Source organism: Falco cherrug, chromosome 11 (genome assembly GCF_023634085.1).
Source record: "Falco cherrug isolate bFalChe1 chromosome 11, bFalChe1.pri, whole genome shotgun sequence".
Classification (NCBI taxonomy): Eukaryota; Metazoa; Chordata; class Aves; order Falconiformes; family Falconidae; genus Falco; species Falco cherrug.
In genome coordinates this window covers 23,780,588-23,808,097 of record NC_073707.1, presented here as the reverse complement: position 1 = coordinate 23,808,097, position 27,510 = coordinate 23,780,588, and the positions used below count along the sequence as shown (strand labels likewise).

The 27,510-nt window shown below is 42.8% G+C and overlaps 2 protein-coding genes and 3 non-coding genes across 5 annotated transcripts; 1 reads left to right on the top strand and 4 right to left on the bottom strand.

Moving 5' to 3' along the window:
• Positions 1-1,495: 1,495 nt before the first annotated feature.
• Positions 1,496-14,292, top strand: RFC4 (replication factor C subunit 4). Its single transcript, XM_027804291.2, has 10 exons — positions 1,496-1,754; positions 2,348-2,426; positions 7,045-7,124; positions 7,776-7,895; positions 8,734-8,877; positions 9,189-9,309; positions 9,759-9,884; positions 11,483-11,563; positions 13,325-13,441; positions 14,073-14,292. Exons 1-10 carry the CDS (start codon positions 1,630-1,632, stop codon positions 14,166-14,168), a joined length of 1,089 nt encoding a protein of 362 aa, XP_027660092.2. The 5' UTR covers positions 1,496-1,629; the 3' UTR covers positions 14,169-14,292.
• A 953-nt stretch (positions 14,293-15,245) lies between these two features.
• EIF4A2 (eukaryotic translation initiation factor 4A2) lies at positions 15,246-22,594 on the bottom strand. The gene is made up of 11 exons (XM_005438478.4): positions 22,458-22,594; positions 21,258-21,303; positions 21,039-21,171; positions 20,641-20,780; positions 19,292-19,460; positions 18,987-19,096; positions 18,746-18,889; positions 18,218-18,355; positions 17,853-17,942; positions 17,533-17,612; positions 15,246-16,046 (listed from the first exon to the last, which is right to left on the bottom strand). Exons 1-11 carry the CDS (start codon positions 22,484-22,486, stop codon positions 15,902-15,904), a joined length of 1,224 nt encoding a protein of 407 aa, XP_005438535.1. The 5' UTR covers positions 22,487-22,594; the 3' UTR covers positions 15,246-15,901.
• On the bottom strand, positions 18,019-18,145 carry LOC114015666 (small nucleolar RNA SNORA63). Its single transcript, XR_003559708.1, has one exon. It is a non-coding gene; the product is annotated as a small nucleolar RNA SNORA63 (small nucleolar RNA).
• On the bottom strand, positions 18,518-18,698 carry LOC114015669 (small nucleolar RNA SNORA81). Its single transcript, XR_003559711.1, has one exon. It is a non-coding gene; the product is annotated as a small nucleolar RNA SNORA81 (small nucleolar RNA).
• Positions 20,861-20,931, bottom strand: LOC114015670 (small nucleolar RNA SNORD2). Its single transcript, XR_003559712.1, has one exon. It is a non-coding gene; the product is annotated as a small nucleolar RNA SNORD2 (small nucleolar RNA).
• Positions 22,595-27,510: the final 4,916 nt, after the last annotated feature.

The window sequence follows — 27,510 nt, the reverse complement described above, 5'->3', positions numbered from 1 at the left end:
TGAACCTGAGGCTCATACATAGTTAATAAAATGCTCAAATGTCAAGTATATTTGAAGTGGCCACATTAAAGGAAGTGGATTGAATAGAGACCACCAAATAGAATGAAGCTTCAAAAATACAAGGCTTTATACAGCTTCAGAAAGCAAACCAATCAGTTCTAGCTGTTTATACATCCTGATTTCCAAGTTACCATGAATTGGAAATACCAAATATAACCACAGCAGGGAAAAAAAAATAGTGTTGCATTTTCATCTAGAACAAGACAGCTTTACTAAATATACGTGTGGGCATTTCTTGCTGCTAAGGCTATGATCTGAATGTCATGCTTCAAGAGCAGAATGCCAGATGAAACAGTTCATTTAAAAATTGTCCAGATGAGGATTACAGGTGTCTCACTGATCGAACGAGATATTTTCAGCCTAAATTCTTTCCTGCATCTCCTTTTCCAAAGACTGTTCATCTGTTGCCATAGAGACCATTTCCAATCTACTCTTTTCCCTTGCCCAGGTTCTATTTTGGGTGATCACTACCGTGGCTGCCCAGGTCACTCCGGCTGTGCCTCATGGCAGGGAGCAGCCAAGGGGAAACAGTAAAGCAAAACATTTGCAACCATACAATATACAGCTGCTGGCCACAGAATTACTTCCATATTTTTATCCACAAAGCCGGTACATCATTGGGAGCACGAGCTGTAGCTAACCAGCTCATAAAAATGTGGGCGTGCATCACGACTGCCAAATCTACTAGGATGCTTTTTTGTCATTTAAAGGGAACTGTCACATCAATCACACGCCTCATTTTTTTCCTGCCTTTACCGTAATGGATATTATTAGAAGTAATGGGAAAACAAAAAGATTCACTTTCGCGTCGCTGGTAGCTTTTGCACCACCAGCTGCACGCCTGGGGGAGCTGCTCGCCCGGCCACGGGGCAGCCCCCCCGGCCGTGCAGCCACACGCCGCCGGCGGCAGCCGGGGCAGGGCAGGCCGGCCGCGGGCTCCGGCTTTCCTGGGATTCGCTTCCACAGGCCCCCAGGACGCACCTCAGCCGGCCCTGCCGCAGGGCCGCACCGGCTCCCACCTCCTGACAGGAGAGGCCCCTTCTCCACTTTGCTTTCGGCGCTGCTTTTGCACCTCGCCTTTTTTTTCTTTCTTTTTTTCCCACTATTTGTTGCGGTACGGGCACTCGCGGGGGATGGCGAGGTGCTGGCGCCGACCACCCGGCACCGCCCTGAGGCGGGGCGCGCCATGGCGCCCTGAGGTACCGCCACCGCCCGGACCCGCCGCCCGCTGCCCGCCGCCCGCCTCAGAGCGCGGCGCATGCGCAGAGCGCGGCCCTCGGCCCCTTGGCGCGACGTTAGCGGCCGCCCCCGCGGCGGGGCCGCGCTCTGTGATTGGCCCGCGGCGGGCGGAAGTGGCCTCACCCACGGCCGGCGGCGGGAAGGGGTGGTGGGGTCTGTAGGGACCGTGCGGCGGGGCTGCCTGCGTGCCCTGCGGCCTAGCGGCCGGGCCGGGGCTCGAGCCTGTGAGGTGTCGGTGACGGTGACGGCCGGGCCGGGGCTCGGAGCCTGTGAGGTGTCGGTGACGGCCGGGCCGGATTCGGCCCAGCCCTGCCCAGCCCAGCCGGCGCCATGCAGGCCTTTCTCAAAGGCCCGTCTTCGATCAGCACCAAACCGGTGGCTGCCAAAGAGAGGGGTGCAGCAGGGAGCAGCGGGGAGGGCAGGAGGCCCAGGCCCATCCCCTGGGTGGAGAAGTAGTAAGGGTCTTTCTTGGGCAGTGGGGTCGCTGGCCGGGGTGACAGTGGCTGGTCGTGGCGGGGGGGTTGGCTCTGGAAGGGGTGCTTGGCAGGGGGGGGTGGATGTCTGGCAAAGGGGGTTGCAGCTGTAGGTGTCTCCACCTGGGAGGAGAGCTTTAGCTTTTTTTCTTATGGGAGAGAACCAGCACCATGAACTACTATGAGAGCCCTTTGCTGGGGCTACAGAGCAGAACGTGCCTCCATTGTCCATGGCAAGCGGTGCAGAAGTGCATTAAATGCTTCATTTTTGAAAAGCTTTTATCAGCTTGCAGGGTGTATTGCAGTCTGCAACACAGTTCTGCTTCTAAAACAGCTCAGGCAGGTGTTTACAATAGAGATAGACAAACAGCTTCCTGAGAAATTACATCACTTCAGTAATACAGACCAGAGGCATTAGACAGATTTCCTGTTATGATTTTGACTTCAGCTACAAGATTTGCTGTAATTCTTCAGTACCTAATGTAATCAGAAAGAGAAATGCTGTTTTTCTCAATTTAATTTTTTTCTGAAACTTTGTTAACTAATAAATTGTCATTTAATGTATTTTTATTCAGTCGCCCCAAAAACGTGGATGAAGTCGCCTTCCAGGATGAAGTTGTTGCTGTACTGAAAAAGTCCTTGGAAGGTGCTGATGTGAGTGTAATGATAATGTCTACCCAGTACAGTATGTTTAGGGAGAAACTTCTGCCAGTGGTAACGAAAACTTCTCTTTTCTAACTCTGCAGTGATCATTTTTACAGTGGTACTTTACGAACAAGCTAAGTGACTTCCTCATAGTATGTTGTGATATACATGTAAAATTTCTGATGTTTCCAGCCCTCTAGACATTGTAAAATTGTCAGCTTTGTGATGCTGTTTGGAATTTTTCTGGAAAAGCTCAATTGGTAAACTTCCTGTTGCTTGAAACCTGGAAATTGTTGTCTCTACACTGCTATTCAGCTAGTAATTTTGACATATGTGTTTAAGAGGAGAAGGGAAATTTTTCCTTCATAGAGAAGTCTGGCTTGCCAGTCATTCCAAAATAGTTCTAGTGATCTGTCAGTGCTTCTGTGAAACTGCTGAACATTAAAACAAACGTACTGTTTGATAATGAGGGAAATTTAAGTTATAAGTGCCAAGTCTACTACTTAGAGAGTTAGTGACCCTCAGCTTTTGGGGTTAAAGTTTCCACGTAAGCCTCCGTGGCTTTAAAAAGGTAAGTGTGATAGTTGCACTAACTTCACTGCAGCGTTGGCTTCTGTGACCTAAGAATTTAAAAGAGAATGAGCAGAGCATTTTCAGTTGCTTTTGTTTACACTTGCATTTGCTTTTGTGTAAAAATGTAGTAAATATTCAGTATGAATGACAGTTACTTTCTCCAAATCAGGTGATAGGAAGGTGGAGGGACTGAAGGGAGAGGTAAAGTAGGTGGCCAAGAAATGTTTGTAAGTCTGGACAGCTTTTTCCTTTGTACATGCTGAGACTTTTTGTGCTCCATGTTTCACCTAAAGGGTCATTCTTGTGCTGCAAAAGCTGTTTCTGTCTTCATGGACTGCTAATGCCAGCTGAAGTGGTTGGTAAGGATGTTCTGAAAATGACATTTGTGATACGGCTGGCTGCTCACCAAGAGTTGAGGTGGACCTTTCAGAATTTAATGCAAGAAGATTTTCACTTGTGCGTGTGATGTGCAATATGCACGGGTAGCCTTTGGTATTTGAAAATTTTATCTTGAGACAATTTGTTGTGCAGTTCTGATTTTGACTAATATCTTCAGATAGAAATAGACTCATATTAATTTAATCAGAACTTGCAAAAGCACAAGTACCTTATTTGTTTGAGATTAGGGAGGCAAAATGAACCTGGTATGACAGAACTGGGAAAGATTTGTGTAATTTCTTACTTTAGGTCATGTCTCCAGATTCAGTTTACTGTGAGAATGCTGTTGCAATGTGACCTTGTTATGTAATGTTGTAGCCATAGAAATCTAGATTTCAAGATCAATGCTGCTACATTATAGTATTTTTAGAGTTTAGGTAATTAGTAAGGAAATACTAACCACTAAGGAGAAATGAGGTGCGGTCACCTATTCTGTCTGGACATATCAGTCGTGTAACATCGCTTAGGTGATCAGTTGTGAAGTTCTATTTTGAGCAACAGATATTTAAAACCTTACAGCTTCTGGATCAGCAATGTTTCTCGGATCATGAACCTAGTACACTTGTGTTGACTGTCTGCCTCCTGAGTTAAAAAGACAAATTTTTAGCTTCTGCTTATGGTTACAGGCTTCGTATTTTTCCACAGCTACCCAAACTCAGCAAGGCATTTGAGAACAAAATCATGCAAGTACTTTAAAATATTTAGTGCTTTTAAGATTTGGACATTCTCTTGAAACGTCTCATTCTGTCAAAAATGCAAAAGTATAATTTAAACTCTGAGGTGGCTGGTACTTATTTCAGAACTTCTTACTGAATTTGGAGATCTGATGAGATCAAAGGAACAGCTGTGACAACGCTGTAGGTTTGTGTAATATGCTTTATTTAAACCTTAGTGTTGAAAATGGAGAGCAGGTCCTTTGTTGATTGGCTTGTATTTGTGGGCCTTGGTTTGGGAGCTTCTAAATGGAGCAGAACTTTGAAGTCCCTGATATATCTCCATCTGTAATAGCAAGCATCTGTCTTGTTATAAACTGTGAAGACAGAGTCCAGGTTGTTTTGAACTGGAAAAGTTGATTTCTGTCTGCCAGAACTGTTGATTTGTTGTTGCTTTTTGCAAAGAAAATGACAAGTGTCATAGTATTCTTGAATTTTCATTTACTTGATGATATCCTAATACCTGAAAAGTTAGGTATAGGATTATCATTGCAGTTTACATCTTCACTTGTACTTAAACTGCAAACCCCACTCCTTTTCTAGAAGTTTATGTGGTAACTTTCCCATAAGCATGTGGTGCCTGCAGGTATTCTGCTTACCCCTGGCAAGCATGGAAAAATGGATAACCGGATCGGGTTGCAGTCTGTTTAAAAATACTGCCACAGTTACATAAAGGATTAGTTTGTGCTTGGTGAAAAAGTAGTGTAAATGCTGGTGATAACTTCAGTGAGAAACAAGCATAAATGAGGTTGAAACAGAAACAGTAGTAAAGTATGGGTTTAATGGAATTAGGAAACAGATTCTTATAACTTTTTACTGCTAACGCTTGTTTTGAGAACTAGTAGAATTAGCACAGAGGCATGAAATCATGTATCTCCACAAAAATGTCTACCCTTCCAGTGTGCTAACCTAACATGGTTGTTGATTTTCTGCTGTCATTCAGTAAACATTTCCTCTCCCTGGAGTTTTCCCAAAAGATAGAGGGGGGATAACAATGTTGTGGTATCTAATTAAACTAGAAAAAAGCTCTGTTAGTACTGGATGCCATTTGCTTTTTAGTAATTAGGGAAACAAGCAACAAATGATTGACAGAAAGAACAAGCAAAATTTGAAATGGATTTATTTACAGTAAGTTGATTGAAGGTTGAAATTCTTCTGTCTGTACTTTTACAGAATATACACAGTTGAGTCTGTTCTCTGTGTCTTGCCCTAGTTCTTAAAATGGGATGTTTGTTACCAAACTGGGCTGTCTCTATTTCACTTTCTGATTGTGGATTACCTACTCATGCATTTTTCTCTGCTCTTTGGATGTCTTTGGTTTTGCTGTTCCCATTCTGTCTGCATTGCTTGCTATATTCAGCACAAAATTCTCTAACCTAATTTTAGTTGACTCTTTAAATATAGAACCTTTATTAAGGGCTGGAAATCAAGTCAGACTGAGAAGTTTGTCTTTTTGCTATCGATCGGAGGGGACTCTTGAATTCTTGTTCTAGGGCTGGAACATCCCCTGCTGTCAAAGGCAGCAGTTTTAAAGTGCAGCCTGATAGTTTGTAGGAAGGATTACTTGAAATAGTAGTATAGAAAGCTATCACTCCTGTGCTAATTAGAAAGCTTTTTGATGTCAGCCAAAATTTAGTCATGGCTAACTTACACAAATTCGGTTTATGACAACTTTGTTCATTGTCCCTGTGTTGCTCGGATATGTTTATGGAGATCAGTGATATTCCGTCTCTGCTTCTGTTCTGCTGAGCTAACTAAATCAAACTCTTCACAAAAAGTCACTTCTCATAAGATAGACTCTTCACTCCTTTGGTCACCTTTCCCAGTTTGGATTCACTATCTTTGGCTAAGGATGACCTGAACTGTATGTAGCTTTCCAGGTGAAGTCTTGTTAGCCCCCTGTTAGTATTAATGATTTTCCATCTGTATTGAAAGCGCATGTCCTAGGACAATCATGTTACACAAGCTTGTACTGTTCCTCTGACCGACAGACAAAACAAAGTCAGTTTTCATTTTATTCCAGCTGGTTAATTCCAGAGATCTAGCAGATATGCAGTTGTATTCTCAAATTGTGAGATTTTATGTTTTGTGCTGCTATATGTCATTCTGTAATTATTACTGCAGTCTTCATTGTGCTGCTTTGATCTTCCTGTGTCAGCATGTTTCTTTAATACATTCATATTTTTCCTGCTGAGGTTATTAATTAAATTATTTGAAAGATCAGTTAACCTAATCTTTTTAAGAAATGGCACTGGTCTCCTCCTTTTGAAAAATTCTTGGATGGATGTGGAAGTTTGCCAGTCAGTTGTTGCAAGCATCTCTCTGATTAGCGTTAGGCTGTGTCTGCATTGCACTGGCTGCAGTACAGTGCAGGCATTCACAAGCTCCCTTGTACTTACTGCAGTGGAGTTAATGGCAGCACAGAATTCTCAGCGTGGCTTGAAAAGGCAATCTGGGGAGCTGAGAAAGTAAGGGATAGTAAACCTGTGACAGGTTGTGTGACAGGTGCACTGCTAGTATTATCCGGACTATTTGATTGGCATTCTTGGATAAATTTACATGTCGCTGCAGTCATAACAATAAGTTCTGTAGGCTTTAGTGACCTCAGACATGACCTGGAGTGAATATATCAGAATAAAATATAAATTGAAGTATCAATTTTGATACAACACGTGATGGTGCCACTAAATAACAGCTTGTTCATGCTGTGTTATAAACAGCAACTGTTTGTCCTACTTTTTTAGAGCGCTATGTGCAATGACCTAGGCCTGAAAGACTTTATATTATTTACTAGGAGGAGTAGATACTTTGTTCTATTAGGTGCTCAGATTTTCAGTAGGTTTTCCTGTTTGTGGTGTGGTTTGTTTATTTGCTTTTTTTGAAAATAGTGCCTTGTGTTTCAGCTTCCCAATCTGTTGTTCTATGGCCCACCTGGAACTGGAAAGACTTCCACTATTTTAGCAGCTGCTAGAGAACTGTTTGGGTAAGCTGGAATCAAGTTGCTTTGGTGCAATTGACTATCACGTCTTCTAAACATGTGACAGAGTGCCTCTGGTCATTGCCTGTTCTTATGTAATTTCTAGGTCTTTTTCAGGAATATCTTCACGTTCTAATTCAGATGTAGCATGAGATTTCTTTCTCATTTGTCCTGTCACAAGTAATTGATTTCAGTTACCGGTATAGACCTAAACCACTTCAGGCTAGCAGCCATGTAACCCTGTAGCAAAAGCATGAAAAAAAATGGCTTGCATATGTCTTCCTGAACTTTGTAAAGGAATTCCAATTTTAAGTTAGCTACACCTAGATCTCAAAGTACTTCATAAAATATCTGAATTGTGATCTTTCCGTTATGCGCTATTGAATTGTGTCTAGAAGTAATACTGGGAGTTGGACTAAAATTCATCATGTCTGTGTTCATCAACTCACTTGTAGCACTTGGGAGTTTTTTTGAGCAGTGCATCCAGTGACCCGTAAGCAAAAAACTGATGAGAATGTGGTTTGATGTTATAAAAAAATAATAAAATTATTTATAATAATACCTGGCAGTCAAAGAGGCCAGAAGGGTTGTCGTTATACTTTGTAATATATCATTACAAGAGTTAGCAGCTAACATGTTGTAATAAAAATTTTGCAGGCCTGAATTATTCCGGCAAAGAGTCCTTGAGTTAAATGCTTCTGATGAACGAGGAATACAAGTGATTCGGGAAAAAGTGAAGGCTTTTGCTCAACTAACTGCATCTGGAAGCTGTTCAGAGTAAGTGCTGGATCAGACCCCTCTCACTTAGGACAAAGCATGTGGTTGGTTTTGTATAGGTTAACTTTATAATTCTAATATAAATGATGGGTCAGCACTGCCCGGAAGTTTGCAACACACAGTGCTTTGGCTAAACTTTGACTTAATGTAATTTCATGTTTAGAGTTTGAATACCTGGGAGGAACTTTTACTAGTGCTGTTGAGAGAGGCAGAGGGAAAATCCCAGAAGATCAAGCTTCCTGGATTTGGTGATAGCTGTCTGAGTGCCATAGGAAAGCTTTTTTTGGTATTGTGGTGGAAGTTACTTCCCTAGTGCCTCTAATCGGCAGCGTCTCATACAAGAGAGGTGCTAGTTTATAAGATGCTAACAAGATTCTGGGGTTAGGTGGTGAGAAGCCTCATGCAGGTGAAGCTGTATGTGTGAAAAAAACTGGAAAGCAGCAGGAAGTCCTGGCATGCAGCTTCTATCTGGCAAGAAATAAGTGTGTACTGAAATTAGTCTGTTGCAGTGTTCTTTGAAGTCTTTGAATTGGGAGGCCTGTAAAAACATCTGCATTAGTTATTAAAAGAAGAAACCTAAAGCAAGACTACATATTTTTGAGGACTTTTGTAGTATTTAAGTGTTGGTCTTTCTGTAAGAACTCTGTCCTCCCTTTATTACAAATATTAGTCCTTTATCTAAAAATAATCAAAAAAGATTGAACCTCTGAATACATTCTATTTATTGGGTATAAATAGTTAAGTAAAATATGACTTGCTATTTGCAATGATTTTCCCCCCCACCCCACCTTGGTCTATAGGTTGCATGTCTCTAGATGACAGATTTCTTATTTTTCAGTGGTAAAGTTTGTCCTCCTTTTAAAATTGTAATCCTGGATGAAGCAGACTCAATGACTTCAGCAGCCCAGTCAGCCTTACGACGGACAATGGAAAAAGAATCTAAAACAACACGCTTCTGCCTTATTTGTAATTACATCAGCAGGTATGTATGGAATTTGTTGCTTATTTGGACTTGTTGCTCTTTCTGTACTGTGATATCTTTTTTTTTTTTGTTGCTTTTTTGTTTTATCTCCCCCCAACTTCCCCAAGAGGTTGATACCTACTTTTCGTAGTTTTCAGTTAAGAGACGTAGCTATGGGAATGCAAGTCTGAAGACAGTGTTTAGGTTTCCACTTTTATTCTTTAAATGTTGCAGTTTTAAGGTTACATTGCCCTTTTCTGCCTTGTTAGCTTTGTCTGGAAGAATTTAACCCATGCATTCAGTTACCAAAAACTTACCTTTCTACTTTTCAGAATAATTGAACCTTTAACATCTCGATGCTCCAAATTCCGCTTCAAGCCTTTGTCAGACAAAATCCAACAGCAGAGGCTATTGGACGTTTCTGAGAAGGAACATGTGAAAATCAGTAGTGAGGTAACTTCATGGTTGCCCTGGGGTTTTTTTGCTTATTCCAGTGCATAATTGCATTGCAGTGAAAGGGGCTAAGTTGTGATACTTTTCCAGACTGCTCAAGTGTATTAAATACAATATACAAACTCATTTAGATATTAATCTCCTTCCATAGATAGGATGAATTTTGATACTTCCTAAAACCAAAGAAATGTTCACCAGGGAAAAGTGAAGCAAAACTGTAGGTGTTTTGTTCTGTGCTGAGCATACTTGCATTAAACCATTTTTCATTTTGAAATTGCCAGCACACATTTGTGTTAGTAGAGAGGTTGTGTTAACTTGTGTATTGTGCCTGTCTGCGACAATCTGCTTTAGGCACTACCTGATGTTTTAAAATCAATGTGCTGATAAAGTATAGTGGATTCTAATCAACAGTGAAATATAACTTTGCATTTCCTGACATTATTTTTCAGGCAGTATCATACCTTGTTAAAGTGTCAGAAGGGGACTTAAGAAAAGCAATTACTTTTCTTCAAAGTGCCACTCGCCTAATGGGTGGGAAAGAGATCACAGGCAAGATAGTCACTGAAATTGCTGGGGTAAGCTATGCTTCACAGTTTCTCCTGTAACTAGTCTGAAAAACATTTACGTAGCAAGTCTACTTGCTATCTGTATCTACCTTTGCTCACAGTTTGATTTAAAAAAGTTGTTTCATACATGAGTATTGCAGTATGGTACTAGAATTTTAAAGACTGTGTGATTCTGTACACTTATTACATAGCAAGTTGCTAGAAACTTATCCTGTATGTCAAAGAAAACTGTAAAATAGTCTTATAATTCAAACTGAAGTTGAAATACTCTACCCATGAATGGAAAATGTATTGCCTTTTGTGGGACAGTAGACTAGAATGGCTTTTTGGTATATATGTGTGTGTATAAAAATATAGACAATTGTAAAGTATGGTTTGGAAACACCATAGAGGAATGACTTTCAGTAGCAGCTCGTTTTCAACGTTGACAGTGACAGTGTCTCCTCAAGGATCTGTGTGGGTCTTGCTTATTAACAAAATAGCAGTGATTTCTTCTAGAATGACATAGATAATACTGACAGGGACAGGAGAAACCTGAGAGGAAATACATTTAGTGAAACTTGTGTGAAGGTGTTCCTATAGCAACAAAACACCCCCTAAAGAAAGAAAGAAATGTGAGATTAGGAGCTGAGGAGCTGAAAAATAAATGGTCTTTAATGATGGACACACTTCTCTTGAAGGTGCTACCATCGTACCCAATTGTAAGGGTTGTGATGATTTCACTTTGGTGGAACCAGAGCCAATTGCTACTGTCCATGTTTTACAGATCAGTTTTAAACAATTTTCTCAGTGAAGTCGTACAGTTTTGTGTATCTAACTGTAGAAAAGAGCTGTGTTTCACTTACAAATAAATCACAGTTTCTAAGAAACCTGGAAGAGGTTGACTGTAACGATAGGAAAGACAAGCATGAAATTCCATCATTCAATAAATGCTTGTTTAAACCAAAGGAACCCAACTTTACATCTTCAGAACGACTTCAGGTTCTTGGTTGTACATAACTTTTGTGGCCCTTGAGTGACCTTAGTGCAAAAGGTTGGTAAAGAAGCTTTGAAACTGAACGGTCCAGACACTCTACTGTCAGGAATGACAATGAGTAGAGGGGAGAATGTGGGCAGTGTCTCCCAGCTCAGAGCTAAATCATGGCATCTGTCGGGTTTTTTCCTTCTGATTTATCATGTGATCTTGTTGCATTGGGCTTTTTCTTGTATATCCCTGGTGCATCACTGGAGAGAAAATTGGTTTGCTGTTTTGCTTTGGTGTAGAACAGTACAGAGAGCGTTGGCTGATCTAATTGCTGAAGTAGGTCCTCCACTTAGTCAATGTCCTGAATAAACGATGGTGTGTTAGATTTATGAAGGTGACTTTGACAGTTCACTATCATTACATAGTTTTTATTTTAATATCACCAATATAGGGCAAATATTAGCCTAGTCTCTTAAAAGTTAGCTGGTCCATTTTATATGCTTGCTTGAAAGTGGCTGGGCGTGCAGAGGAATGAAATGCTACAATGGCCTGCTTCATAACAGTTTGTGTCTGTTACTGTAAGCATCGATTTGAATTTTAAGTGTACAAAGTTGAAATTAAGAAATGTAACTTCTTGTTACAGGTCATCCCTAAAGAAACCATTGACGAACTGCTATCTGTCTGCCGGAGTGGTTCATTTGAGAAACTGGAAACCCTGGCAAAGGTAGAGTCCTCCTAGTGCTCTAGCTTGGGTGTCGTTCTAGGTCGTGGCCCTGTGCATCCTTTGTTGCTGGGCTGCAGCCGGAGCTTGGCCTCAAGGCAGTTAAGGGTGCCCGTTTCAGAAGGCTTGGCTCTTACTAGTTAGTACTCTGCTCTTTCCCTTCTGAGGAAGAGCTGTCAAAGCTGCAAATAAGATTCCCTACCAATGTGATTCTGGCGTTCTCCTGAGTTAAACTGATGACGTGTGGAGCTGTCGGGCTGAACTAGGCAGAGTAGGAACTCTTAGCAAGATGCTTCTGCTCATCAGGCCTTTAGAACTGTGTCTTCAATGGACCGGACTTAGTCACCTTCTTTGTTACACAGAAGCTGTGTTAGATAAGAAGTATCTGAATAAAGCTGTAGTAAGTCTCAGTTTTAAAATATTTCATGTTAATCTTACATTACACTAGCGATTAAGTTTGTTGTACAAACTGCAGTGGCTTAAAATAGATCTTGCTGGTGGAGGCACAAGCTGCTGGTTTACAGATGTGGATTTATTTTCTTTGATACAGAAAAGGTTCTTACTCTCTTTGAAGACTGGGAAATTCCAAATCTCATGAGTTTAAAGGAGGCTCAGGTGGTCCTGAACTGGATTTGAAATCCCATTCTTTCTTCCAGTGAAACGTCCCATGCCTGTATGGAAAAAAAAAAAAAAAAAGCCATTATCGGTTGGCCTCCTGCTTTTTATTTGGCTGAGCCTCATCGGATAGTTTTGGCAGGACCTCTGGTTTTGAGTCTGGAATTTTTTCTCTGGTAAACTTGCAGCAGATCTTAAGAGTTGCTGTGCAAGGATCTGTGCAGATGTCACTGCCTTACACTTTCACGTTTACTTACCAGGATGTCTGAAAACGCGTTGATCTTAAGAAGTGATGATACAGATTTTCTAAATCCTTGGAGCTGGAGCAGTCTTTCCTCAAACCGTGATCTAATCTAACGTAATAGTTTGGAACTGTTCTCCAGTTTCTGGAGTAGGTACTTCATCGTGGGGTTTTGTTTCAAATATTAGCGCTTGATACTCAATTGACACAATTTGAATGCGTACTTCTGTAAAGCATGGGTGTATATTTTGATGTACAGAAAAATAAGGTTGCAACAACTCTTCTTCTATTTTTATGAACTGCTGTCTGCCTAAATGGCTTCATGGCCTACTGTGCTCACTACTTGCCATTTTTGTAACTGGGCACTACTGATTTTTTTTTTTTTTTTTAAAAAAAGCTATCTTTAGTTGCCATGGTTTTTATTTTATTAAAAAAGTTTTGGCCTTACAGATCTCTGTATGCCTGAAGCTAGTAGCTACCAGATGAAGAAAACAAATCGGAGTAGGTGGCACTTTAAAATGTGAAGGCTGTGAAACTGCCACCTGATACTGTGGATGTTAAGCTTTCCCAATTTTAGAATAAGTTTGGACAGGTTTAGTGGAGGTTATTAAATGTTTAAAATGTCTCTAGCTTATAAAATCCCCAAGATGTAAATTGTCAGAAGCTGGAAGAATATTTGGGCAAAATTATTGCCATGCGCTTGCAGTCTTTCCTAGGTGCTCCCTTCGGGTTGCTGCCAGGCAGGATGCTGGGCTGTGCACAGACTACTGACTTGTCCTCAAATTAAAAAGCTCCATAATACTTATCAGGACAGTCTTTCAGTTCAGACAGAGTTTTTCAGATTGGTTTTCCAGTTTGTGGGGTTTCTGCTGCTGAATTATTTCCATTTTCCTCTCTCCCTGACACAGAATGTCATAAATGAAGGGTACGCTGTTGCTCAGCTTGTGAACCAGCTGCATGATACTGTTGTTGAGAGCGAAGATTACAGTGACAAGCAGAAATCTGTCATAGTCGAGAAACTTGCAGTAAGTTTGTAGCTCGAGTTAGAAAAAACAAACCACCAATACCCATCTCCACTGATTAATTTTCTTTACACATTTTCTCTCCCGAGAAGTGTACATGATTTTAGTTTTGGAAGTTTCTTTGGTAGAACCTGAATTTTTGTCCTGATAAATTCCATGAGAAGGAACTGAAATCCTATTTAGATGAGTGAATTATTAGCTACATTATATTGTTGTAATGGGAATGGGACTCAGGCAAGAGGTTTGTGGGTTTGGTTGGGTGTGTTTTAATAAAAGGTGGGAGGGAGAATAAAGATGAGATTAAGTCAGCACTGAAAAAAGAATTAGGAGCTGCAAAATGCAAGTTGTTGTTCTGGTGTATAAAATAGGCCTTTTCAAACAAAGAATGAACTAACTTGCTAAATTTTGACCAAAAAGACTAGATGGCTGTGTGGGAAGTTTTGCTAAATTCACTGGAGAAAGGCAGGTGGTGTCGATGACGTGCAGCGATGCTCCCAGCAGTCAGTTGCAGAGCAAATGGCGCATCCTTCCCTGGATGTGATCTCCACCCCTTGGCCACCTGAAGGAGATGGAGACCAGCAAGGCCGCCTTCCCCGGCTATTTAAACGGGCTCTACCTTCTCTTCTCTTTGCAGGAAGTGGACAAATGCTTGGCAGATGGTGCAGATGAATACCTGCAGCTGGTGAGCCTCTGTGCCCTGGTGATGCAGCAGCTAACGCACATGGCTTAACCCCCCACCACCCCGGCAGTGGGGCGGAGCAGCCTCTGGGGGTGGAGCAGGGACCGTGTACTTTTGTACTGTTTTGGTTTGTTTTTTTCCAATAAAAGGACTGCTCAGCAGTTGGAAAAGCTCATGCTGGAGTACTTGATTCTAGTTTTTTAGAAGTTAAGAGAGATCTCTGGCTGCTGAGGGGCCAAGTAATGCTCCTGCTTTGTGGTTGTTGTAGACTTACACAGGGAAAGGTAAATGCATGAAGTGTATACATGCTAAAGGGCTTAGCTGAAAGCAGAGAAAGGATGAGTTGTTCCTTTCAGGCCATGCTGCTTGGGTTTGGAGTGCTGATGTGGTGGAACCATCACTTCACCGCATACAAAGCTTTAGGCTGCACCTAGCTCCTGAGGGGGTGTCCTATGGCACCTCCATCTTGTGTCATCAGACTCCTCAGCTTTAATGATGCAAAAATCACTTTCTACTAGATGTACTGCAACACTTTTACCTCACTCAAGCTACAAAGAAGAAAAAAAGGTGTGACAAAGGTCAGTTACATTCTGAAGAAGTTGCTTTTTTGAGCATCTCGTTCTGCTCTTGCTAACAAAGCCAGTTTTTAAAGTGTTACCTGCCTGAAGACCATCCTTCTCTGGGGTGTCTCAGTATCTTTACTACTGTCCCTGCCTTCCTCAATGCAATTTAAAAAAAACAAACACACCCCCCAACTGGTAGCAAGCATAATGCAGCGGAGTAGGCTTTTTAATCAAGCCAGTACTGATTAAGCCAGCCATTTTCTGCTCTGAGGGGAGTATTTTATTTCAGTGGTGTGGACACATGTCTGTGATGGCCCCGTGTGATGGGTCTGAGCCCCTGGCACTCCAAGCTCATTTACTACTCAAAAACCAAGCCCTGCCATTACTGACAGAGCCGGGACTCACCTAGGAGCCCTGGACCTGCTAAAGCACAGCAGGTCTGGCCACCACCACCCACAGCTCCCCTGAAGGGCTCCCAACCTGAGACAGGTCAGACACCACCATCCTCCTCCCTTCTAAGCAAGGCACCCCTCTCTAACCAAGAAGCAATTATTTACAATTTAAGTGAATATAGAAGTATTTTATTGAACATTCAAACTTCATTAAGACATGTGCAATATGGCAAATTTTACTGGGTTTAACCCTAACTAAGACAATAGTATGATTGCTTGCTTGCTGGGGCTTAGCAACAGGGTCCAGATCACACTTACACTAATTAAATACTTTATTGAATAAATACATATGAAACAAAAATGCATTTTAATGCTCTTATAAAAGTTTAAATTTTGAAAGGCCTTTCCAATTCAGTCTGAAGTGTAAGTACATACAGTAAGGGAAGGTAGGCTAGTTTAACGTAATTGGCTGACTTTATGCAGCACTTATATCTTTTAGTCCATAAGTAAATTATTAAATGATAAAGAACATCTAACACAACCACTTCTATGGAACTAGGAAATAAATTTCTAATAAAGAAAAAATTTACAGACCCCATGACTTTCCACCCAACCCCAACAGTCTAACCCTAAAGTGGATAAAGCCAATGGCTTTCCCCACAAGAGCTCACGACAAAAAGTCGCTTCTCTTATCAAAAATCTGTATTTCTGATCCGTTATGAGCATTGAGACAAGATTCAATATATCCCCAAAGAAAGAAGCACGATGCACGTGAATCGCCTATTCAGCAACAGCGAGCACTGCATTCAAAACCACCTCATCCCGGGGATTAAATGAGATCAGCCACATTCATCGGCATCTCCTCCACTGTAGTATTGTAGAAAGTCTCAATGTCTCGCAGGATTCTCTTGTCCTCTTCAGTGACAAAATTTATAGCCACACCTTTTCTGCCAAAGCGACCACCCCGGCCAATTCTGCACAAAGAGAAAACACATTTAACGACAAGTTAACAATGCTAAGCTGCTTAAAATGTTTGCGAGATTGATTCCTTAACTGCTGCTCTTTCATCTGCCACTGGCCAGGTTACGCTGCATTTACAAGACCAGCTGCTACCGAAGTAACATCTAGTCAGGAAAAACTAGCAGTTGGTGCCACCAGGACAGAAGCAGCAGCCATCCTATGGAGTAGCGCAGAGCAGAAAACATCACTATTTCGGGTGCAAAGTAAGATAATTAATGACATGTACTGTGGTAGGAAGTGCTGGCTCAGTCTCCCTCCCCTCTGCTCAACCAGCACACCCATAGACCACACACGTCCAACCCCAAGCACATGGCAGACAGAAGGTACGAGGCTGTTCCAAGTTAATCCAATCCTATCCAGTAACACGGAACAGCACTGAGTTTTAATTCAATGTAACTGTTTCCAGTGGGAAAACTTACAGTCTGTTTGTTTTCTAAACACAAAAATCCAAGCTGTGTTATTGTGTAAGCCCAAGTCAGCCGCTATCTGCGTCACAGTGTGCAGTTTAGTCACACCCAGCAGGTCTGCCTTCCTGCAGACTGTACAATAAAGCACCCAGTCAGCAAGAGCTAAATACACAGAAGTGGCTCACAAAACACAGCGAACGATCATGACAAAATAAATACCAACTTGCTCTTTATTCAAACTGTGCTGCTTACGAATCCACATCTTAAATTACATCAGCACCATCTTGTGTCATTTAACTGCTGCTGTCAACTCCTGTATTTATTGTCTTTTTATAGGAAGTAACAAAGCAGTTTACTTCCAGTCACTATAATTAAACCTAGGGCAGGCAAGACTCAAAATTGCTGCCAGAAGAGACACACCAGAGGAAAGAATCCCACTGTAAGAGGAGCCACAGCAAGAGCAAACAAGGCACACGAAACGTGAACACAGCTGGGCCACCAGAAGCACGTAAAGCCAGTCCCGTCAATCCTCTATGACTAGTTTGCTTAGCATTAAGGTCTGGTCAGTCACTGAGCAGCAGCAGACACAGGTTAGCTAGGACCTACAGACTGAGCTCATGTTGCTCTCGAGATGCTGTGCCACTTTTTCTCATCCTACTCCACAGCCTACGTGACAAAATGGTAGTTCAGTAGCTGCCAGTTTCCCCACATCTCAAAGGGTGATCAGCCATCACTGAACTCACAACACATCTAAGTTTTCCCAGTGCTTTGTTTTGTTCTCCAGAAGTTGTGCTCCTCCCTGTTTCAGAACCATAGCTGTGCAAATCAGGGCTTTTTTTAAAGCAAAACCACATCCAGTTTTATTTCCTGCTGGCTTTTTTTCATTTCCTGTACAAATATAGGCACAACACCTCCCGTTCTTGCCAAGGACTAGAGGGGAAAAACACAAGCGAGGTTCTGTGCAGATTTCTGTAGAGGATGTGACACTCCACATAGCAGCACACCAACAAAAGGACAGAGCCAACTAACTAACCTGTGAATGTAGTTTTCACGATTGGTCGGCAGGTCATAATTTATAACCAACGACACTTGCTGTACATCAATGCCACGAGCCTGAAAAGCAATACAGAGTCTTTAATGCCAGCCACGGGCTGCAGGTTAACTTACTTATCCCATGCTTCTGTCGACCACATGTTAGTCATGAACTACAACTGTGTAGTCCATAGTGGAGCGCAGTCTTTGCTCTTCCAAGAAGCTCCAAATAGTTCAGGCTATAAGAACCTTCACTGAATTATGAAGCTTTTGGCACCAGGTTTACACAGAAGTGTGTTCAGTTGTAAGATTAATACTCACCAGCAAGTCAGTGGTGATCAGGACTCTGCTGGATCCTGATCTGAACTCTCTCATGATAACATCACGCTCCTTCTGGTCCATGTCACCATGCTGTAGAGTTTAAAAAGTTGCTAATTACTATTAGTTCCAATACACCAGACTGGAATATCCTTTAAAACACAAAGGGATGTATGGAACCCAGCGTCCCTACCTGCCGTGGAAACAAAGCAGGTAGGGATAGAAGGAAGCATTTTTCTTTAAGCAGGGGGAACGATAATACAGCACTGCACAGCTATATTATAACTTTCCTGCTTCTCACTCAAATACAGCTCATGATTTTTCAGTACATACATGGCATTTCAGAAGCTGTAAACATCACTTCTTACCAGAGCTGAGACTGTGAAGTCCCTGGCATGCATTTTCTCTGTAAGCCAGTCTACTTTTCTCCTTGTGTTCAGGAAAATAACAGCCTGTGTAATAGTCAGCGTCTCATACAAATCGCAGAGAGTATCCAGCTTCCACTCCTGAACAAAGAAGATTGGGAATGCATCATACCACTGACAGTTCAGTATGTAATGAGTGCCAAATCAGGAGTAGAACTCAAAAGCAATAACCAATTAAGCATGCAATTACATTTGATACAACCTGTAAAGTTGCAACAGGACACTACGCACAGTCTCTGAATCAGTTGTTGCACCAAATCTCAAGACACAGGACACTGGACATTAAGAAAGAGGTCCACCCTAGTCATTTTTGATCCAGTGCACAGTTTTTCTTCTTCTTGCGTGTACTCTACTAGCATTACTACAGAAACCAAAGCTCAGCCTCAGTTTCTGTAATTTTAGTACAGTGCTTTAACAAGAAGGTAAGAGAACTTAATTCTTTGAGCCAGAGCAAGTACAACAGATACCAACCTCTCTTTCAACATTAATGTAGAACTGCTTGATACCCTCCAGAGTCAGTTCTTCCTTCTTAACCAAAATACGTATGGGATCTCTCATGAACTTTTTGGTCACTTCCAACACATCCATCGGCATTGTAGCTGATAGCAACACAACCTAGAACACATTACTGGTGTTAGCACATACCTAAGACACCAATTTTGATTTAGAGAAAATTCAGCAGTTCTCAGCTACACTAATCAAATCTGCGTACCTGAATGTTTGTGCTTAATTTTTGAAAGATCTCATAAATTTGATCCTTAAATCCACGGCTCAACATTTCATCAGCTTCATCCAGAACAAACATTTTGATCCATTTAGGTGCTATTTAAAAACAGAAATAATTTCATGAAGTTTCAGAAATGCACTGAACACTTTTGTAAATGCTGCTCTCCTTTAGAGCTAAGCTTTACAGGCACAAGGGTCTACAATGCCAGCCAGCACACTACTGAAGCACTTACTGGGTGTGAAATTTATATTGGAAATTATCATCAAGAGCAAAATTAAATTCATACTTACAAAGATAGCGTCTGTTTAACATATCAAACACACGCCCTGGAGTTCCGACCACAATGTGTGGAGCCTCAGCCTGAAGTTTTTGCATTTCATTGCGAACATTTGTACCACCAATACAAGCATGGCATGTTGCTCCCATGTAGTCTCCAAGGGCCAGAATTACCTTTTGAATCTAGAATAAAACCCTTCCATTAGCAGTAATTCCTGGTACATTGAAAATTACGCCCTGTTATCACCGGTGCTATGGACTTTGGAAACAGAGTGTGAACAAGGACTATGCAGTTCTTAATGGTTACAAAAGAGTTGCTAATGATTTTACCCAACTGCTTGTTACTGTTCACTAGAAAGCTCAAGTCAGAGGGGCACTTAAGTCAAATTTTTGTCCTTAACTAGTTGAACTAGCTAAAGTAGTAACAGCCACGCACCTGCTGTTATAAAGTTAAAGCAGGGCCTCCAGAAGCAAACTCAAGTTTTTAACTACGGAGGCCTGCAGATTAGGCACTTGCAGGAAGTTCACAAGAGTGTACTAGTGCGCTGCTATATGCCAGGCTTTAAATTTTCACCTCACCAGTATCTTCTGATCAGAAGATGCAGCCTTTGTTCTACTTTGAGGTTTCAATTTCACTGATCTGCCTTTTTTTCTTTTCTTTCTTGTCTGACTTTGTTCATTTTAGTTTTACTGTGAAGAAAACTGTAGCACTGGCATCTCAGTATATTCTAGCTGAAAAAGACAGCAAATTGTATATAATAATTTCCTACTCTTAAGTTCTGTTCAACATTTCATCTTAAGACCCTGCGTTACTGACATTCATTCATTCTAAAAATCAAGTTTCCTGTAAGTTTTGTTAAACACTCCCACTTAGCAATACAAAATACCAAGCCTTGAAGGCAAAGCAGACATGCAGTAACATTCAGTCAGGAAACATCACAAAGGTACAAGAACAATGAAGTGACTGCATGCACACTGCAGTTTTCATGTTGCACAACTGCACGCAAGTTCAAATAGCTTCCCCAAAATGTTTGTTTGTTTCCACTCAGAACACTGTGCTTTAATGAAATTATCTTGCGTTTTGTTTTTGTACTTAAGATGCTTCCTCAGAACTATACACAGCATCGCAACTGGCTCCAGCATCCCTGCCCCAGCATCCCCTCCACATGCATCAACCTGACTTTTCAAGCAGGCAGAGAAACTTGTGGAATGGAAGCCAGTTTATATCCCCCAAACTCAAAACAAAAAGGGTTCTGAATGGATATTGGTTACAGCCCCTTAAGTCTGTTGTCTCACAGTTGTGAAACCTGAAACCTATGCAACACACAAGCATCTTTTTTTTTTTTAACTACTCTATCAATACCTGTTGAGCCAGTTCTCTGGTAGGGGCCAATACTAGTGCTTGGGTCTCCTTGAGATCAATCTCCAACTGCTGCAGGATGGAAATAGCAAATGTGGCTGTCTTGCCAGTACCTGACTGAGCTTGAGCAATCACATCATACCCTAAAAAAAGTAGGATACACATTTACTGCTCCCACACAGGTCATTCATGTTTTTAGTTTTAATTTTATTCACTTTGAAAAAAGTGATCAGTATTAAAGAGTTCTCTCCATTTCAGGTCAGTCCCGAAAGATGGTATACCATCACATCACTTGTTCAGTAAGAATTAAAAATAGGCATTATCACACACTAATAAAAATAAGCGTTTTACAACGCTTTCCTAATCATCCGATGTCGGTAACAAATGAGTCACCTGCATACCTTTGATGCATGGAATAATAGCTCTCTGCTGAATAGCTGAAGGCTTCTCAAAACCATAAGCATAAATTCCCCTTAGAAGGGATTCTTTTAAATTCATATCATCAAAATTGTCCACAATCTCATTCCAATTGCTCTGTAATAAGGAAGAAAAAATAGTATTAGACCCAACACCCATCTCCATTAGCGACTGAATTCCCAAGTCCGTTCACATTCACCTACCTCAATGACACCATCGGGGTCCATTCCCTCTGGGCCGCCATGGTCTCTGTCACCAAGAAGAACAAGCTGTTAACACAGTAGCAACTAACACGCAGAAGGCACACTGACACCAGAAGCTGCCAAAAGCCATATCTGGAACCCGTGAAAGATCATTCTAGCAGGTGCTTTGATATTTTGCCAACAACGGAAGAAATCCTGCCCTCTCCCCACCGGCTCGGGGCCCACAGAGCCAAGCCCTCAGCTCTCAGTGCGGCAGAACACCATCCCAGCCTTCAAGCCACAGCGCAGCTCCCAGCGCAATTTCAGGCTCCAGAGGAAAAAAAAAAAAAGCCCACCAGAAAAACACGGCTCGGTGCCGGACAAACGGCCCTGCCTCTTCAACGGGGCGAGGCGGCGCGGCCCGGCCCGCATGCGGCGGCGCACAGCGCCCCCCTCACGGAAGGCAGCTGCTGAAGGCGGGGCTCCGCACGCCGGGCCCGCAGCTGCGGGGAGGGAGCGGGGCCGCGGCTGCCGCTGCGCACTCGAGCTGGCTCCGCTGCGGCGCCGGGCGCCAGGCGGGGGGGCGGGGGGAGGCGGATGCCGGCTGCGCTGCGGTGCCCCCGCCCCGCCTCAGCGCCCCGCCGCTCTCGCGAGAACTCCACCCCTGGGATTGCGCAAACCGGGCGCTGCGCGCAGGCTGAGGAAGGCGCCGGGCGACCGCCGGGGGGCCGCGCCCCTCCCCCCTCCAACAAAAAAAATGGTCTCGCCCCCAGCCGGGCCCGCGGAGCCGGGGCGAACCAACGGCCGAAGGCGGGCGGGGGAAGAGACCTTTACGAAAAAACACACCCTGAGCTCAAATCCACGCTCAAACCTTTAAATTGCGGGTTAGATCAGCGAGTACAATTAAATTAAAAATAGCTTTTTTTAAGGGGTGAGGGTTGCTAAAAAAATCGAGAACAGTAAGGCAAGCCCCAAAGAACCGAACTAAATCCTCGCTGAACCGGGAGTAAGGGGAGAGACAGGGCCGAAACATCTAGAACCGGGAGGGGCCGGGACGCCAGGCGCTGTCTGGCCGCAGCGCCAAGCCACCCCCAGGCGCCGCCTCAAGGGCGCAGGCACCCCCTCCTCCCCCGCCACCTCCCTTCTTTCCCCCTCCCCAGCCCAATACACCGACCCCCCTTATGAGGGAAGGGGCCGCGGCCTCCGCACGCCGCGCCATACCTGCTATAATCCGCGGAGCCGCCTGACATGTTCCGAACAGGAGCTCTGTCCTCAACTGAAAAGGCAAGCCCTCCGCGGCGCGCGCTTTATATATCCGCCCGCCGCCGGACTCGTTTCGCTCTGCTCTGCGCATGGATATACACATCACGCCACAAGGAAAAAAGCATGAAACCCTCCGGATTGAGCCCTCTTCCCGAGAGATTCCCGTCACCCCGCTGTTTGAGATACTCTGAAAGGAGCTTCCGAGCCACACGGGGCCGCGAGGCCAGGGGAGCGTGGAACTACTTTTTCCTCAGAGCGCGGAAGGATATTGCACCATTGACTGCGTGATAGCGCCTGGCTCCTTCCTCCCGCTCTGCCCCCCTCCCCGCGTCGGCTGCTGCGCACGGGGTTTCCTGCCCCGGCCCCTGCTGCAGCGCAGGGCGGGGGGAGCGCGGCGGGGCGGGAAGGGGGGTTGGCGGGAAGGGGCGCGCGGCCCCGGCCGGTGGGGTGCGGGGTCAGGCAGCTGGGCTGAGGGACACAGACCGGGCCATGCGGCAGCAGCTGGGGCGGGCAGAGCGGCTTCTTGTCATGGCTGCGTTTCCCCCCGCCATGTCGGTTATTTTTAAAGCCCCAGTGCCCGCATGACGGGAGAGCGGGTTCCCCGGGCGGGGGGAGGCGGCCGGGTCCAGGCGCCTGGGCCGCGGGGTTAGCCTCCTCCGTCCCCCTCTCCGAAATGGCTCCCTGCACCTCCGTGCTAGGCAAAACACCCCCTGAGTTCTCCCTCATCTTTTGGTGAGGGGCTGGAAGGAGCTGAGGCCGGGCTGGGCGGCGAGGGGGCCAGCGCGGGGTGCGGCCGGCGGCGGGGCCGTGAGGAGAGGGGCAAGATGGTGGCCGGGTCCTGCAGCGTGGACTGGTGTGGAAAGTGGCCCCGGCGGTGGGCAGGGGCAGGGTGTGAGGCAGCAGCTAGCTGATCATGCGGATTTGTCACGGGGTGTTAAGGGTGGATAGTCTCTTGAGGGGGTGAAGGCGTATTTGGAGATATTTGTAGGAGATAGGCAGGGTGGTCCTCGGGGCGCTACTGAAAACGCGGTGCTGTGATAGCTGCAGTTCATAGTGTAGCGGTGTGTGCGAAAAAATCTGCCAAGGCTGATGTAAAGGTTAGTGCAGTCCAAAATAAAGCAGTGAGGAAAATGTTAACTGTGCACGCTGATACAGTGAAATGATCAGTGATAATGCCCATTGCCTTTGTACTGTAGTAGAAAAAAAAAATCGATCATTGTGATGTTCTTCTCAGGTTTTAAAATAATCTGTTCATCCATATTTCTTATGTAGGCAAAATACATAAATCGTAAGCAATAATCTGTGCCAACTTTGATGGGTTTATGTGTGTCACTTCTCAAACTTGTTTCCATAGTGATTATATATGAATAAATGGAGGCAGTGCTTGAAAAACTCAACTCCTTGCTTGTCTAGAATGTTGTAAATAGTCTAGAACCATCTAGAATGGCTGTAAAGGGAATATCTGAAAGACTAAATGTACATTAGCTGGTCCTGTAGTAGCGTCTGCTGGGACAATGTTAACTGTATGGCTGCACTTACTGATAACTTACCTGTATTGCTGCACTTATCCCAGCTAAATTATATAAATGCAGCTCCTCTGTCAACCCACCCTAATGTCAAGTTTTGTTCACACATACTGGGTAGAAAATACTGAGGATGCTTCTTGTATTTGCAATTTAGACAGCCATGCAACAAAAACCTTTTTAAATGAATGACAGCAGTTTGTATAGACCCATAAACCTCTGGTTGTAAAAGAAACAGGGTGGACTGAAGAAAGATCATAAACACAGGTTTGGACTGACACAGTTAGATTTCCCGTTAAATATTACTATGAGTCAAAATGGAAGAAATAATACCACTGAATATATGGCTTTATTATGAATCTTGAACATTCGTTAAGAAAGCTGTAGAATACATACAGTTTTTATTTTAAGCATTACAATTAGGACTTAGTATATTTGCAAACCTGAGCGGAAAAGATTTCTTGACATGGGAATTACAGGAACATAAGCCATCGTGTTACACAGATTTTAAATATCTTTTTAGAAAACATTTATTTCTCAGAAACAAGTATCAAGTTTAATTTTTCCTGTGAAGAAATTGGTGTTGTTTCAGATTGCCGGTGTATTCAAGCGACTTTGAAAGTTCAGTTTAGACAAAAGTAGTTTTTAACTAACAAGGCTTTACTAGCTTTCTGTAAGGATAGTTATAAGAGAAACTGTTCCCATTGCTGTGACTTGCTGCAAGTCTTGTTTTACTCCACTTGACCAAACCTCAACCCATTTAAATAATAAAAAAAACCAAACCAACACCTCCTCATAAAATGTTTTCTTTGACTGTTAACTTCAATCAAGGGACAATTTTTAAAATTGATTTTGTAATTTACTGACTGCTATAACAGTATCTGTGAGTGTCTCAATCAGATGCCAAGATTTATTTATGCAGGTGTTAGGCAACTAGGGAGCCGAACAGTGCTACCTGGCCCCAGAGCTCCCCATCACCGGCCTTTGTAGAGGAGCTTGAAACTTCCATGTCTGAGGATTTTGTTAATCTGTGATTTACTCGAATATAAAGAAAAGTCTGTGGGTGTATTGGTATCTCCTGTCACATGGTCATGGAAAAGTTTGGCAGAGTTTGACAGATCTGTTTAGTTGGCTGTGCTATTTGCTCTGGTTTATCATTATTTTCATCCATTAGTATAGTCTCAAATAGTCCCCAGTCAGGTGGCCTCTCATCAGGTGCTCTCTGTTTGCCTTAAGTGTTGTATGACTGGAACCATGAAATTGTGTTTTAAGAAACAAATCATCAGTTCCCATGTTAAAGAGATGCATATGGATGTTCCACATCAAGGCTTATGAGGAAAGGAGTTGAGGGGTTCCTCCGTTGAATGTAATTGACTTGTTTCACCAAATGAAAAGCGGAAAGAAATTTTATTTCATTAACTGCAGATAAGCAGAGGGTTGGAAACACTGAATCAGTCCTCTCTTTTTGTGAAACAAGATAGCAGAATTCCAGGATTGTTGTCCTAGCAATGACCCTAACTGTACTAAAGGAAAAATTTATGACATTTTGTACTCTTTAAAACCTGTGTACCTGAATACTGTATTTTAGAATTATCTCTTTGGTTATAATTGTGTAAACAGCCGTTTCATTTGTGATCTTGTGTCTAATTTGTGTATTTTAGACTGGTGGTAGCTGTGCGCTGCCTGGGATTATTCGTGTTCTGAACACAAAGCATCATAGTGAGAGGTATGGAAGAGTCAGATTTTGCACTGACAAAAACGTTGGATTGACACTAGGATTTGTTATGGCCCCCTGACTTTGAATCTTATTAAGCTTTCTAGAGCAGTCTCAACTGAAAAACTTCCTCCTCAAGGACCATTCATGTTACCATCGTGCAGAAAAGACTCCAAAAAGATACTGAGTAATATGTCTGTGCTACTAAAGATAGGAACCACAGCCACATTTATATGTGCACTTCAGTAGATGTCTTCCCAAAAGACAATCCTAGTGAATCATGAGCTTTTTAGAGAGAGTGAACATAATAATACATTTATTAACAGGGGGTAACAGATGGACTAGCTGGTTTAGCAGCTGGGTCTCCAGTCGTTATTCATGCAGATTGAAGCAAAGAATGATGTATCTAAAGAAAGCAGTAGGAGCTGACACCTCCTGAAACTGAGCTCCAGTTGAGCAATCTCTGCGCATCAATATTCTGGCAAAGGCGATGTCACAGTTTGCATTAGGAAATTTCAGAAATCTCCTTTTAAAAATCTCATACCATGATTTGAATTTACCATGAAACTGTCATGTACTTCATGGGAAACCTGGAAGATCCCGAGTTCCTCCCCTGCATTTGCAAGTCTGATGCTAGAGTATATACTGTATGTTATTTGATTGCCACAACTAGCTGGGCAAAGGTAGGAATTGTAAACAGTTTATTCACAGTAGGTCACGTTAAGGATCAAGATGATTTGTTAGGGTGTTGTTAGCAAGAAGTAATGTTTTTCAATTCATCATGCCCAGAGGATCCTGCCTAAACAAAAGCATGCTTCCTCAGATGTAGAGTGGATAGGAAAGATTCTGGAAAGTCTCCAGGGGAGAGAGAAAGTCCAAATTCCAGGAGTCCCATGCTTGTTATTTAAATGCAGTCACAGGGTTTCATTAATGCTAACTTACATGGTTTTGTTTTGGTTTTTTTTCCCTTTGTCAGTCCACTGAAACCATAATCTAAACAAACTAAATGATAATTTATAAAATGCAGTGTTTTTAATGCACTGAGAAAGCTTGCTTTGTATTCTTTAGTATCTCAGTGCAATTTGAAATCCACATTGTGATGACTTTAGTACATCAATCTGTTAGGCTTGCTTTGTCATCCTTTTTTAAAGTTATTTAACAACTTTGTTATGCTTTGACAGATATTTCTACTCTTTGTAACTGTAATCAAACTTGTGTTGTGAAATGTTGATGCTGTCCTTGTTGAGTGAATTGCAAGTACATCCAGACACAGAATTTTCTTTCTCAGTTGAAGTTTTGTCTCAACTGAATAGTTGTGTGCTAGGCCAATAAGGAACATGTTCAAAAATGCTTAAATGATTTAGGAGCCAAGCACTATAGAAAGCCAGTGGGGTTTAAGCTGCTTTAGTTAACTTAATTGTCCCACATGCTCAGTCTACTGAAGATACTCAGACTTGCACAGAGGATATAGGGTGGATAGGACCTTTTGCTGACCAGCTGACTCATTTGTCTGAAATGTATGCATGGTGGTTTGTGGCTTGTGCTCCCTAATTGCTCTGGGCACATGTCTCTTAGGAGTGTTTCCTGCTTCAGTTTTGCATAGTTTTGTTTCTTAGCCTAAGTTCCTGCATTCCCAGTAAGGTGTTTTTTTTTCTTGATGATAATTGGTAAATTGTTTAAGACTAATTTACTTGTTTTTTTAAAGAAATGGTACAGTTGTGTGAATTCCATATTTCAGGTTATTCATCCATTAATTCATCTCCTCTTAGAGTTT

What these genes read in the sequence shown, in the direction of transcription:
- RFC4 (XM_027804291.2), top strand. Translation starts at nt 1,630, where the DNA reads ATGCAGGCCTTTCTCAAAGGCCCGTCTTCGATCAGCACCAAACCGGTG. An exon ending in GCTGCTAGAGAACTGTTTGG is followed by an intron (nt 7,125 to 7,775) that starts GTAAGCTGGAAT and finishes AAAATTTTGCAG; the next exon opens with GCCTGAATTATTCCGGCAAA. An exon ending in AACTGGAAACCCTGGCAAAG is followed by an intron (nt 11,564 to 13,324) that starts GTAGAGTCCTCC and finishes TCCCTGACACAG; the next exon opens with AATGTCATAAATGAAGGGTA.
- EIF4A2 (XM_005438478.4), bottom strand. Translation starts at nt 22,486, where the DNA reads ATGTCAGGCGGCTCCGCGGATTATAGCAG. An exon ending in GGCTCCGCGGATTATAGCAG is followed by an intron (nt 21,304 to 22,457) that starts GTATGGCGCGGC and finishes TCTTGGTGACAG; the next exon opens with AGACCATGGCGGCCCAGAGG. An exon ending in AATTAAGCACAAACATTCAG is followed by an intron (nt 18,890 to 18,986) that starts GTACGCAGATTT and finishes AATGTGTTCTAG; the next exon opens with GTTGTGTTGCTATCAGCTAC.